This window comes from Rhinolophus hipposideros (assembly GCF_964194185.1).
Source record: "Rhinolophus hipposideros genome assembly, chromosome: 17".
Classification (NCBI taxonomy): domain Eukaryota; kingdom Metazoa; phylum Chordata; class Mammalia; order Chiroptera; family Rhinolophidae; genus Rhinolophus; species Rhinolophus hipposideros.
The window spans coordinates 52,558,301-52,572,774 of record NC_138063.1 but is presented as its reverse complement, the minus strand read 5'-3'; the positions used below and the strand labels follow the sequence as shown (position 1 = coordinate 52,572,774).

Sequence of the window (14,474 nt, the reverse complement as noted above, 5' to 3'; positions counted from 1 at the left end):
TGATTGATTACAATTAGCCCCAAACATATCCAAAAAAAATGTTTTTAAAGGTCTTTTCACAAAAATGTAGTATAAAAAATTATGGTAATAGATGGTAGATTTCCTGAAGTTAATAACACTCATGAACCTGATTTACAGATTGTACTGGTAGCTGCCTCCCATTTTAGACGCATTTCTGATTCTTCGGAAGTTTAGTGGGAATGGAAAAAGATTTTATTGTTCATCCAAGTGGTGTGAGGTCTCTTCAGTCCTACCCTTTATAGGACAGAAGCTGAGGCTGGCCTTTAAATTAAATTGGCTTTATCATTTGGGCTATGCAGAAGCCTAACACATCTTCCTCATGTTCATTTTCTAATTTCTATCACATATATCTTCGTGGATCATCTAACAGTAATCCCTGAAGCCCAACATAATTCCCAAAGCTTTTGTTTCTGAGCCCAGCTGTGGGCCACATTCACTCATCACTCATAACTGTTGACTCTAACCTAGTTTGGAAAAAGAAGAGACAAAACAGTTACAGTTGTTTTTAATAATGTAAAGTAGGGTAAAGAGGAAGACTTTTGGGACTAGAGGCAAAAGGACTTGAAATGAAGACCCCTTGCCTTTAACCCCTTGCCTTGCCTGTATTTCATACAGGAAGTTTGAAAACAATGTTCTTCTCAGAAAAATCAGTCTTTCTCTTCTCTTCCTTCCCTATGACACAGGTTGGAATCTCTCTCTATGATTTCACCACAACTCTCTTCTCTCCTTAGTTTGAATATTATTGACTTTTTCTTTTTGATAACTTTTAACTTACCAGATCGGAGGACCATGCATTGTGTTAACCATTGTTTTTTCTCGTCCTTTCTTTCTTGAGGCTTGGAGCATCACCTATCATAGCTGGCTGACTTTTGTGCTATTGATTTGGTCATGCACTCTTTGGATGATTCGCAACAGAAGAAAATATGCCATGATCAGCTCTCCTTTCATGGTTGTCTATGCAAATCTATTGCTGATATTACAGTATATATGGAGTTTTGAACTTCCAGAAATTAAAAAGGTCACAGGATTTTTAGAAAAGAAAGAGCCAGGAGAACTTGCCTCAAAGGTAAGTAAATATGAAAACAAGAAAACAAAACATTAAAACAAAACCACAATAATCATGATAGTCATATTCAAGCAAAACCTTACAAAAATAGTTCCAAATATTCACTGATTTACAAAAATGAAGATATGAAACTATAAGAAACAATTTATATTGCTTAGAGGTCTCTATAATTTCAACACGAACAAATATTACACCATGCTTTCAGATTTTATTTAAAAATGAAATATTTTCCACTCAGAAAAAATATAGTCTAAGTTATTTTTAATATAAATTACAGTATAGGAGAAATTAGGGGGGGAAATAAAAGAATAGAATGTGAAATATATCGAAGAGGACTCCCTTTGATATTTACTTGAAAAACAGGCTGAACACATTGCTGTTAAAGATAATCATTGATTATTTGTTAAAATATTTTTTCTCCAATTATGTCCTAAAAAAGGTGTCATGCAGGATGGCCTGCAGGGGTCTCCTGTCCCGCTCTCCACATAAGAACGCAGGATACGGTGAGGCCAAAAAGGAATACCCAGAGAGCCATAGATGGGGGAGTCATACCACTATATTCACACTGGCTGCATCCGCCTCTCTGCAATCCACTCTTGCTAGTTCAGCCACCATCTTCTTGCTAGCCCCCATTTTCTCCTAGCGTAGCCACAGCAGTTATATTAGTGGCCAATGGCTCACTGGTTACAGCTGACAGCCAACTAGCCACAGCTGATGGCCATCCAATCACAGTTGATGGCCATTTACTACCTGAGCCAGCACCTTTCCACGTGAGGCTGAGAGCCTGGAAACTGCTCTCCTGCCTCTGTCCCCACACTCCACCCCTACAGGGTCTCGCCTCACAATCTATGTGAGAAGCATCTTCCGTGAGGGGCCCTGTGCGAGGATCCTGGAGGTAAATGCAATATCCTGGACACAGCCACGCTCTCTGGGCACAGCCAGGGTTTCTCAGTCCTTCTGGGCACAGCCAGACTTCCTGGGCTTCTTAGGGTACCACCAGTTTCCCCGGACACAGCCAGGGTTTCTCAGGGCACTGCCACTCTCTCTGGGCACAGCCAGACTTCCTGGAGTCAGCCAGGGCTCTCAGGGCACCACCACTCTCTCAGGGCACAGCCAGACTTCCTGGACTCAGCCAGGGCTCTCAGGGCACTGCCACTCTCTCTGCCACTCTCTCTGGGCCTCTCAGGGTACCATGCTGGAACAACGGCGGCCCACAGTCAGGTGCTTACATATTCTCAATAGTGGCTGGTCAAGACACAAAAGCAAACATTCGCCAGTTCCACTACATGGTGGTAAGTTCCAAGCAAACAGTCAAAGGGTCCATTAAATTAGGGATGGAAGGCAATTCTCCATAGTCCATAGTCATTCGCCAGGGCTGTCCTGGGGGTGAGGGATGACCTTGACCTCACCCTCATCTCCCACGAAGGACTCAGCAAGCGTTTCCTCCTGGGACTACAAGTCCTGCATCTGAGCTGCCTCAGCAAGCACTTCCCAGCTCACAGGGCTGCAACGACCTTCTCTTTCTCCGGCCTTTGCTGGTTGGAGAACTGTCCATGTCTTCCCACCCCTCCACGGGGGTCCAGCTCTCAGGCAGCTGCTCCTCCTGGTCTTCCTGAGACTGAGCTTTCATACGCACAAACTGCCCCACTGACCTTCAGAGAGCTTTGGCCGGCACTGTACCCTACTCGTTGCGCCATTTGTCATGCACGGCGGCCTGCGGGGTCTCTGCTCCCGCTCCCCACATAAGAACGCAGGACATGGTGAGGCCAAAAAGGAACACCCATGGAGCCATAGATAGGGGAGTCATGCCACTATAGTCTCACTGGAGGCTGGATTTACACGACCTGAGAACTGCTCTTCGCTCTTCTGCCAACTGACCGTCTTCCCTCGCTAGCTACAATCCGCCGTGCTAACTGAAATCTGCTCTTGCTAGCTGAGCCACCATCTTCTTGCTAGCCCCCATTTTTCTGCTAGCATAGCCACAGCAGTTATATTAGTGGCCTATGGCTCACGGGTTACAGCTGATGGCCAACTAGCCACAGCTGATGGCCATCCAATCATAATTGATGGCCATTTACTACCTGAGCCAGCACCTTTCCATGTGAGGCTGAGAGCCTGGAAACTGCACTCCTGGCTCTGTCCCCACAAAAGGTTTTTAGCAGCAAAAATTAAAATGACACTTGCTTTTTTTGCTTCCGATTACATGGTATGCCTTCATCTGTGTTTAGAAAGTTCATAATCTTTCACTACCCATTTATTTTCATGGTCCATTTTAATAGTTTTTATTCAGAAGATTAGGTGCCCCAACTTTTCTATCTGTTTTGTGAACAGAGTGGCAGACTGTGAACACACATTCCCGTTGTGTGGATGACTTGTGTTAAGACTGTAAAAGCAATCACATGTAATTAATGAATGAGACTTGAAAATCTCCTTTAGGCAGAAAATTACTCTCTAAAAGAGACATTCATTTACATCACATGAAATCCCCTTTTCTAAGAGCAAACACCTATTTTACAGATCACCAAAGATCCCATAACTAAGGCAGTCAGGCATAAGTTGGGTGCTGAGTAGACTATGAGGATTGGTTCTCATAACAGATTTTTTGGTGAAGGCTATTTGAGTAAAGGAAAAAGTTCCTGACAACTGAATGCTAATGACAGGAATTAGATCATAATCCCGTGTTTATGAACCGTGGCAACTTCATTCATTTCCTATTCATTCATTCATTCATTCATATGAAACTCCCATGCCTACCCTAGTCCCACCTTCTCTCCAAATCTTACTCCATGCCTAAAATCCCACATAATATTCTTACTGGTACATCACCATCACCATTACCTGACACTCCTTTCTTTTATTTACTTCCTCCCTGTGTTTCCCTTTAAGCACACATATACAAAGCGGTAAGTTAGGTGTTTTTTTTGTTTGTTTGTTTGTTTGTTTTTTGTTTTTTTTTTATAAAAGAAATTCAAAACACTATCCTTTGACTGTGTAACTCCATGGTAACCTAGCTCAAAATATTGGTGAGACATCTGAAAATGCATGCTAGCTAACAAGTTGAATTACTTCCTGCCTAATCTAAAATTAACCATTCTTTGAAGGGAGGGGAAAATAAATTTATTACCTGTAAAAAAATGTAATTCTGGGGAAAATAGGGTCTGCACTTATATTTTAATGTTACCCAGGAGCTGAAAAAAACGCAAGGCTTCATCACAGGTAATAACGACACTACTCCAAGATCATAAAATCTATCACTGTGACATTAGTCAAAGCTCATTATTAAACACACTCTGTTCGTAGAGTACCAGATGAGTCACTGTGATAAAAAAATGAAAGAAAGAAAGAATATAACCTGGGTCCTCAAAGGTCTGAACCCCTCTAGTGGAGCCAGACTCAGCTACTTTGCAGCATTCTTTAGCTTTTAGAGCGTCTCATTCCCACCTCCATCAAATCACATCAACTGCTGCCTTCAAACCCTGGCTTTTAACTCACACTTCTTTAGGAAAAATGTCCCATCTGCCCCCAATTATTCTTAGGCTGTCTACATACGCATTACAGAAACAGATTTGTTTCCCAACTTGCAACTATAGTTCAATTTGTTGTGACTTACAGAAGTTTAATGCCAGGCTTTCAGAAGTGTAGGCATGCTGGTTTCATTAGATCCTAAGCATGTTTACCATGACTTATTGGCACTGATTTATGTTGAAGGTAAATGATAAGTGGATATTAATGAATAGTTAAATAGAAAGTTATTCAAAGTGAAAATGACTCATTTGCATATTTATTTTTTCATTTCTTTGATAAATGTTTACTAAATCCTACTATGAACCACAATGAGATCCTACTTCACATGCACAAAGATGGCTAGAATTAAATAAAATAAACAAACAAACAAACAGACACTAACAAGTGTTAGTGAGGAAGTAGAGAAATTGGAACTATCATACACTGCTAGTGGAAATATAAAATGGTGCAACCATTTTGGAAAATAGTCTGGTAATTCCTCAAAATGTTAAATATAGAGTTACCATAAGACTTATCAATTCCATTTCTCAAGAGAACTGAAAACCTATGTGCATATTAAAACTTGTACATGAATTCTCATAGCAATGTTATTCGTAATAGCCACACAAAAAAGTTGTAGCAAGTTAAATGTCCATCAGTTGAAGAGTGGATAAATGAAGTGTTGTCTATCCATACAATTGGATATTATTTGGTAATAAAAAGGAATGAAGTATCAGTATATGTTACAACATGGGTAAACCTTGAAAACATTATGAAGAAAAGCCACTTACAAAAAAGTGCATATTATGTAATTCCATCTATAGAAAATGTCCATATTAGGTAATATATAGAAAACCAAATGTAAACGAATGGTTGGCTTGGGCTGAGATGAGAAGAAAAGGGGTGACTGCTATAGGGCTTCCTTTGGGGGTGATGAAAATACTCTAAAATTGATTGCAGTGATGTTTGTGCAACTCTGTGAACATACTAAAAAACAATCAATTGTATACTTTAAATGGGTGACTTGTATGGCATGTGAATCATATCTCAATACAGCTAGCACAAAAGACTATTATGTGCCAGGCCCTCTGATACTTGAAGAATGGAGCTCCCTAAAGCCGTAATTTTTTCCTAGCCCTCAAGAAAACATTAATATACAAAATTTAATATACAAAGCACTTAGAGCAATTCTTCATTCAGCTTTGGGAAATGACTGGGAATATTAAGAATATTTTCTAGGATGAAATGTTTTTCCTATCTGTAGAATTCTTCCAAATAAGGAACATTGCAGAGTCAATGAGTATTAGAGAAGAAGCATGTCTTCCTGTTACAATCGTGCTGATGTCACAGTCACGACAGGAAATCAAGGACCAGCACCTTGACGGAGACCAATTGCCAAAGTTGATTTCCAGCCTAGATAAAAGTAATTTGGACTCTGGTGCATCTTGCACACGGCCTTGCATAGCGCTGAATGTACTCTTTGAACTCAACTTGCATGGCGGTGTCCTCAGGAAAGGGGATTTAAAAGCCAGTGACTGTCTATTGAAATCAAGCGAGTGCTTGACTCTGTCTCAAATGGAAAGGTTTATTTATTGTGCTCCCACTGAAATATGGAGAAAATTTTGTATCTGTTGAAAAGTATTTACACTTCAAATGGTGGCTTAATTTTTGTTTTGCTAATTCTCTACTTTCAGATACTTTTCACCATTACTTTTTGGCTACTGCTGAGGCAGCACCTCACAGAGCAAAAAGCCCTTCGAGAAAAGGAGGCTGTTTTATCTGAGGTCAAAATTGAAACTCAGGAAATTGATGAAAAAGGTAAATTAGTGCGTACAGTGTGTGACTGGATATTTTTGTGCTCAGCAGAATTACAGAGTAATTCAGAGTATATCAGAAAAGCCACTATGCTTCAGACTAGATGGAAGCTGAACATTAACTCGGAGTGATAAATAACAGTATTATAGCACTTAAGATTTGCAGTACACGTGAGAGTTCACACAAAGCTTTTGAAAATGTTGTGTCATTTGATCCTCACAAAAGTGATTCCCACGTAAGGGAAGAAGAAACAGGCTCAGAGAAATTAAGTGATTTCTTTAAGGTAATACTATAACAGCCACAAAACTATTATTTCAATTTTGAATCAGAATTCAAAATTGAAATAATAGTTTTGATTTGTGTTATTGTTGCCTATTTATTTTTCTAGATCCTACTTAAAGTTATCATGGATATTGGAAATGAAATGAGTGTTATAAAAATATTAGTATAAAATATTACCAAATTTATTTCTTAAACTGTATCTCAGAAAGGTTGTAAAAATTGATTATGATTAGTTACACATGTTAGTTACAGAGTCAAATCACATAGTAATACATGAAATACTGGCTTCCATGTCCCACAAATGCCTCCCTGCCCCCCATTCAAAGTACGGTTCTTGTCAGGGAACCTGCTAAATTTAACAGCACAGTCTTCTATTTTGAAGATGACGAACAAGATATACAAGTGGAAGGAGAGGCTGAAGAGAAGGAGGAAGAAGAGGAAGTGAAGAAGGAGAATCAAGAGCTTAAGAAGGAAGAGCAGGAGGAAGTGGAAGATGATGACCAGGACATCATGAAAGTCCTGGGCAATTTGGTGGTAGCCATGTTCATTAAGTACTGGATCTACGTCTGTGGAGGAATGTTCTTCTTTGTCAGCTTCGAAGGTGAAATTGTGATGTACAAAATCATCTACATGGTGCTGTTTCTGTTCTGTGTGGCCTTGTATCAGGTAAGTCAACAATTGTTCTCTGTTTTTTAATCCTCATACCCAACCCAGAAATATATGTGCACTTCCTTTGATGAGACTTAAATTTACCATAATCTTACAAACGTATTGTATAATTGACATGTGATTCAAACATTACATGTTAAGAATTCTAAAATGTGAAGAGACTATCTATAGCTTGTTCATTATTTTAAATTTTTAGGTTCTTAAAAAGTCAAAAAAACGTTCATGAGTTTTTCAAAAATTCTTGATTAAAAAGAAGCCTATATAATTAGATTAATTTTGAATAGTATTTTAAGAACAGTGGTTGGATAATGTAAAATACTGGATGATACTTGTGTTTTAGACTTTGGAATCAGAAAACTGTGGGTGTGTGTATACATACAGCGTGTTTCCCTGAAAATAAGACCTAGTAGGACCATCAGCTCTAATGCATCTTTTGGAGCAAAAATTAATATAAGACCCGGTCTTATTTTACTATAATATAAGACCCGGTCTTATAATATAATACTGGGTCTTATGTTAATGTTTGCTCCAAAAGATGCATTAGAGCTGATGGCCCAGCTAGGTCTTATTTTCGGGGAAACACTGTATATGTATAGTGCATCAACTGCTTTAGTATTTCATTAATTTATAAAAGATTATATTATAATTAATTAACCTCTCCACAAATTCAATTTTAAGCAATGATATTTGTTTTAACCCAATGTTAGAAATAAGTGCAACAGTAAAATATTCTTGGAGGCAACCAACAAAACACACAAAGCAACTACAATAAACAGGAGTATAGTAAAAGTGGAGCCAAAATATCTCAACTGAAATCAATAAAATTTTGAAATACTTTTTAAAATTCAGGGTAGATGTTCTCTAATGAATATCCACAGGCTTATGGTAAAGAGAGATGTCTTCTCTCTGTGGTGGTTTCACATTTTTAATTACAAAGTACCACTTTGAATTTCAAAACTGACAGTTTTCTCCCAGCAATAAATACAGTGATGGCAGCACCTACCATACCATTCCTTGAATGACTCCTGTAGAGCAGAGGTTGTGCTGAAATCCTTATAAATATTATTTCATCCTCTTAACAACTCTCAAAGCAGGTCCTTATGGAGAAAGAAACTGAAGCTCAATATGGTCCAGTGATTTGCCCAAAGACACAGTTAGCAACCTCTGGTAGTACTGGAGTTCCTGTCCAGATCCATGCAACTCTATGAGACACAGAACCTCAAAAACTCAAAATGAAACAGACTTTATTTTCAAGTATTTGTAAACATCATTGCCTGTCTTAGTCGAATAAGCCAGATATTTTTGTGAGCTTCCCTCTAACCAGTTTTTTTTTTCTTGTTTCTTTTTCAATGTCTGATTCAGGTGCACTATGAATGGTGGAGGAAAATTCTTAAATATTTTTGGATGTCTGTGGTCATTTACACTATGCTGGTGCTTATCTTTATATACACATATCAGTTTGAAAACTTCCCAGGCCTGTGGCAAAATATGACTGGAATGAAAAAAGAAAAGTAAGCAATTGTTGTGTACAATGGGTTGTGAAAGGGACAAACAGGATGAAGACTTGGATGCATATTGTTCAAAATATTATTTATGGAAGATTTGATTAAAACATGATGTCATCAGTGTCTATACGTTCCTTGAGAACAGGATTCATGTCTTAGTCATTTTGAGTTCTCTCAGTCTAGCATTCAACTTGGCACATAGCGGGACTCAGTGAATATTGACTAAAGCAGATTGACCAAAAAGTGAAGTTTCAGTCTCACTTTAATTAAATGGCACTTTCTAATGTCGGTTTCATGTAAAACACACCTGCTTAGTACTAAATCAATCATGCTTTCTGCTTTCTAAATTGGAGCTCACTTCTTCAGTTCATCAGTGGATTCATGGACTCATAATTTAAAGCAGCAGCCTCTCTTCATTTATGTAGCTTGTGCTAAGATTTTAAAGAGTAGCTGATGCCATAGAAAAACAAATTTCTTAAGTGCTTAAAGACTAGTGATGAAATATTTTTTTTCCTGTACATGTAATAGAACTCTACCCTTTCTAATTTGCTTCTATGAATTTCTGGAATTAGTTTAGAAATCCAACCAGAATTGGGTATGGAGCTAAATGTACTTTGGTGGCTAAGAGAAAAGTTTAACAAGAAAGGGTCACCAAGTAGCTAGACTAACACATATTTAACATCTATTCAACAAATATTTATTGAATGCCCTATGTGTGCCAGACACTGTTCTGTGCCGGGCAACACGACAGGAAGTAAGACAAATTGAATCTAAGTCCTTTGGAGTTTATTTTCGAGTAGAGGAGACAAACCAAAAAATCTACTTAATGTACAAATAAATTAATAAATTGTGACAAGTCTGCGAAGGAAACAAAAACAGGCTGGGGTAGTAAACAATGAGGGATGCGAAGCATAGATGGAGTGGTCAGGGCAGGTGAGAAGGTGTCATTTAAGTACCACCTGAAGGATAAGAGGAGCTTCTGTTTAGAAAAAAAGTATGTGTTGGGAGCTGGTATGCCCAAGAGCATTCCAGGCTAAGAGATCAGCGAATGCAAAAGCCCTGGGGCAGGACAGAGTTTGGCACGTAAGAGGAACTGAATGAAGGTGCTCCTGCCAGGAGCAAGGGGGAGAGTGGAAAGAGAAGAGGTGGGAAAGTTCAGACAGGCACCCGGAACATCCATGGCTTCTTGGTGATAGTGGTTTGTATTTCATTCTTGGTCAAATTTTTAAAGGTCTTTAATGCACCCTTAACCGGCTGAGAAAAAGTGGTGTGTCAGTGTGGGGACAAAGCCCCAAAAAGCAGTTTCCAGGCTCTTGGCCTCACATAGAAAAGTGCTGGCTCGGGTAGTAAATGGCCATCAACTGTGATCAGATGGTCAGCAGCTGTGGCTAGTTGGCCGTCAGCTGTAACCCGTAAGCCATTGGCCACTAATATAACTGCCGTGGCTATGCTTAGCAGAAGATTGGGGGCTAGCAAGAGCGGATTGCAGAGAGGCGGATGCAGCCGGTGAGAATATAGTGGTATGACTCCCCTACCTATGGCTCCGTGGGTGTTCCTGTTTGGCCTCACCATGTCCTGCGTTCTTATGTGGGGAGCGGGAGCAGAGACCCCGCAGACCACCCAGCACGACAGTCAGGAGGCAAGACCTGTTAGCAATAGCAGTGGTCCTATCAGAAATGATGGTGAATTCATCTAGAGTAGGTGGTAGTAGAGATGGATAACAGAAGTACACAGATTCAAGAGATGTTTAGGTGGAGAAGGAAATGTGGATGAATGAGATGTGAAGGCAAAAGAAGAAACAAGGGAGACCTACTGATTTTGGAATTTGGCACAGGATAGATGGTTGTACCAGGGGAGACGCTAGTGGGAAGAGGAGGTGGAGAACAGCTTAGCTGAGGAAAATAGGGAAATCAAGAACACTGTTTTGAAAACACTAAATATGAAATAACTACAAAACAACCAATTTCCAGCAGACATGAGTATGCAAGTTCACAGGAGAAGCCTGATCTGTAAATGCACATTTGAGTCATTGGTGTGATGATGGTGTATAAGCCTCCAGGACGAGATGAGATTACCTAGGGGAAAAATAAGCTAGAGAAGGACTCAACACTGAGCTCTGGGGATATTTCAGCATCTAGAGGTCCAATAGAAAAAGAGGAGATAATGGCAGAAGAGGAAAACCAGGACGGTGTGTTGGCATGAAGGCCAGGATTATTACAAAAAAAGGACTAGAGGCAAAATTAAAGATAGAGAAGCAGCCACTGAATTTGGCCATATCAAGTTTTTTATGACCACTGTAAAAGCGGCTAAGTTGGATGGTGAAAAAAGTTAAAATGGAATGTATGGAAGAGGGGGATGCAATATATTATGTACCTGGTGAGGGTGAAAGACTGTGAAGTAATTTATAGTGAAGAGACTATGTCTTGATTGCCTAAGAAAGGTTCTTGCTATTAGTCTTGTTTTGTTTTACAGGCTTGAGGATCTTGGCTTAAAACAGTTCACCGTAGCTGAACTATTCACTCGCATATTCATCCCAACCTCCTTCCTGCTGGTGTGCATTTTACACCTTCACTATTTCCATGATCGGTTCCTGGAACTAACAGACCTAAACTCCATTCCCAGCAAAGAAGACAGCGCCATCTACAGGTGAGAGAGCGTAAAATGCACATGCCTCTTGCTGTCAGGAAGGCAGCTTTAATTCCCCATCTTCCCTTGGTCTCCTTGCAGGAAGCCAATAATCTAAGTTAGGGTTTCAGCCTTGAATTTTCCATGCGTATCAATCAACATGTGAGTGGGAAAAAAAGAGGAAAAAATGTGGGATATTTGATGACATTTTCTGAAACAATTGGTAATGACATGACTGATTAACATAAAGTGACTTTGGTAGTCACTGAGTAAATTCAGAGGAGCTGTGCAGACCAAAATACTTTAGAGTTGGTGATGTGTATTTTGTGTTTAGGCTGATGATGTGTTTTAGGATATTTACAGAATCTAACTAATTCAAAGGATGAGTTTTCTATTGTGCGGACAACCAGGAAGGAAGTCATTGTGAGTGAGAGCATACTACAAGATGATGGGCAGAATTTTCACTTCCATTTTGGAAATAAAGAACCTTAGCTGAAAGGATAGAATTTACAATCTACTAGTTCAGTAGAAGAGCTTAGGTAGTTCAGGTACATGAGATTTCATTTCTAGTTCTGTAGAAAAAAAAAATCCTCTGGAACCTTAAGGAATTTGGAGGACTCACTCCAGTTTGGTATTTTGGGATTTCATGCAAGGGTTTAATATAAAAGTTCAGAAATTTTAACTTTCAACATATGATATATATCCCACCTTTTTAGCAACTCTTTCCCAAGGAAGTAGTTTTCTTACTAATAATGCTCACTTCACAGTATTTTTTTTGTCTCTGGAGTCCTCCTCATTGACTACATTGAAGTCAAAATGATGAAGAAAAAGAAATATTCTCAGAGTTGTGATTAACTGTCATGCTTTGTGTTCTCTCTCCCACCTCCTTAGTAGATACTGTAGGAAAGAGGGTCCACAAAATGAGAATAATCAATTCACTGTATTAGGTTGATGCCAGCACTATTGTTTCTGTAAATATCCAACTGTTCTCTTCCTGTTTTGTCCATTTTTTGTATGTGCTATGTGCATTGTACACATATGTACTGTAGGGAAATGTCACTTGTGTCTGGAACAGAATTTATTGTGTTTAGTCTTACAGAATTTGAAAAGTTAGCATCATGAAAAAATTATGTTATACATAAGAAGAAACTATTATTTCTAAGTTAGTGTTCTCAGGAATATCATTACACTTATATATTGATGCAATATATAATTCTGATATAATATATACTTAATAAGAATGTACTAAATATCCATTACTTATTTAAATATCCATCACTGTAATTTGTCCATGATTTGTTTTAGAAATTATTGTGATACATATAGAAATAAAATGACTTCTTTTAAATTTCAGTTTTAGAAAACCATAGAGAGCAATCTGTTGACTGCGGTCACTTGGTATGATTTTATTTTTCTAACTCTGGTAAAGCAAGAGTAAATATTTTAGATTGAATTTTATTTGATAAATGTACTCTGAAATTAAAACATTACAAATTTTTAATAAAGTGTATTAGATGGGAAAAGATGAGAAGACTAGAGAGACTATTTATCTTCAAGAATTTTTCCTGAATATGTCTAATTTCATGTTGCTACTGAATCTTGCTAACTAGACTGTTTTTCAGTGCATGAAACGTGTCAATGATGACACACCTGACAATGTAAAGCTTACAAGACACTGTCTGCTTCATTCGTCTCTGTCTAACAATCTCCTCTTTCTCTCTTCTCTTTCTGTCTCCCTATTGCCACCGCATGCAACCTTGTGCTTCCATCTCTCGCCTTGTAGCCATGCCAAAGTCAATGGGCGTGTATATCTAATAATAAATAGGTGGGTACTTCAATATTTTCTCTCTTGTTTTTTGTTAAAAAAAAATGGTCTTTTGGTGTGTTAAACATTTTACTGTTTTGTAAATGAAAAATTATGTCATCAGATAGTGGACAATGGTTTTCAGGTATGCTCATGGATGCATTTTGCAAACCAATCCATTTGGTGTTTACACTGAATGGTGCCACCAAGTGGACTTGGAGGTTGCTGAGGGTCTTCAGCTGGTGCTTGCTTGGCCTTTGGTCTTGGTTGAAACATGCTACATTAATTTCATTCTTTGGTAGAATTAGTTCAAGGCTTGCCTGAGAGCTCATCTCCCTCTTGAACACATCACTGAGAGCTCAGCTCAAGAACCACCTCCTCCACAAACCTGCCCATAAGTGCCAACTTCCCTGCTAAAAGTAACTGCCCTTCCTCTGAATTCCTATAGCCCTTTCTCATTGCTGCGTCATAACACTGGCCACACAATCCTCTTTCTGCCTGGTTGTCTTATCTCCCTGGCCAGAGGTATCAGCTCCTCAGGTCTGGAGACCCTGTATAAGTCACCGAGGGGTCCATATATCACCTACATTGGGGCCTTACTCATTAGTTGACCCTCAGTAATTATTTCCTGTTGAACTGAAAATAGTCACAATATATGGTGAAAGAAAATTAAAACATCAATTTATCTAAACATATCTCTACTTAAAAGATCAACATATTAAAGAATGATATTTTACATCACCAGATTTCACAATATATTTGTGTAACACAAAAGGTGCAAAGGTGAACACAGAGATATGACCTTATCCTAGATGCACCTCGCTGGGGAGATAAAACATGCAAATGACCACACATAATAAAGAATAAGCTTTGATAGTGTTGTATATAGCTTTGTCCCCAAGTGTTCCAGGAGTACAGAGAAAAGATCATTGGAATATGATGTACTAAAACTATTCTGACTTTATTACCTAGGTGAATTAAAATATCCGCTCCCATGTCATTAGTAATAGAGCCAGTAATTTAGGTAATAGAAACATGTATTTTGCAATAAATGCAATTAACAGAATAACTATTTGAGAGATTTGTTGGTTTTCTATTTACTTTCCTCTTAGGTAAAATCCCAAGGCTAACGACCAAATAGAAAACCTTAGGAGGTAGAACTTCTAAAAAGAAGTGTGAAAAA

At 38.6% G+C, this 14,474-nt stretch overlaps 1 protein-coding gene across 1 annotated transcript in view; it reads left to right on the top strand.

Moving 5' to 3' along the window:
* The window catches only part of PIEZO2 (piezo type mechanosensitive ion channel component 2), a 457,095-nt gene that overhangs the window by 351,004 nt on the left and 91,617 nt on the right, over window positions 1-14,474 (top strand). Inside the window, exons 14-19 of the mRNA XM_081077986.1 lie at window positions 857-1,087; window positions 6,286-6,409; window positions 7,071-7,354; window positions 8,720-8,868; window positions 11,335-11,508; window positions 13,271-13,312. Of these exons, the coding sequence (XP_080934112.1) occupies window positions 857-1,087; window positions 6,286-6,409; window positions 7,071-7,354; window positions 8,720-8,868; window positions 11,335-11,508; window positions 13,271-13,312 (1,004 nt within the window). The remainder of the gene's footprint in view (window positions 1-856; window positions 1,088-6,285; window positions 6,410-7,070; window positions 7,355-8,719; window positions 8,869-11,334; window positions 11,509-13,270; window positions 13,313-14,474) is intronic.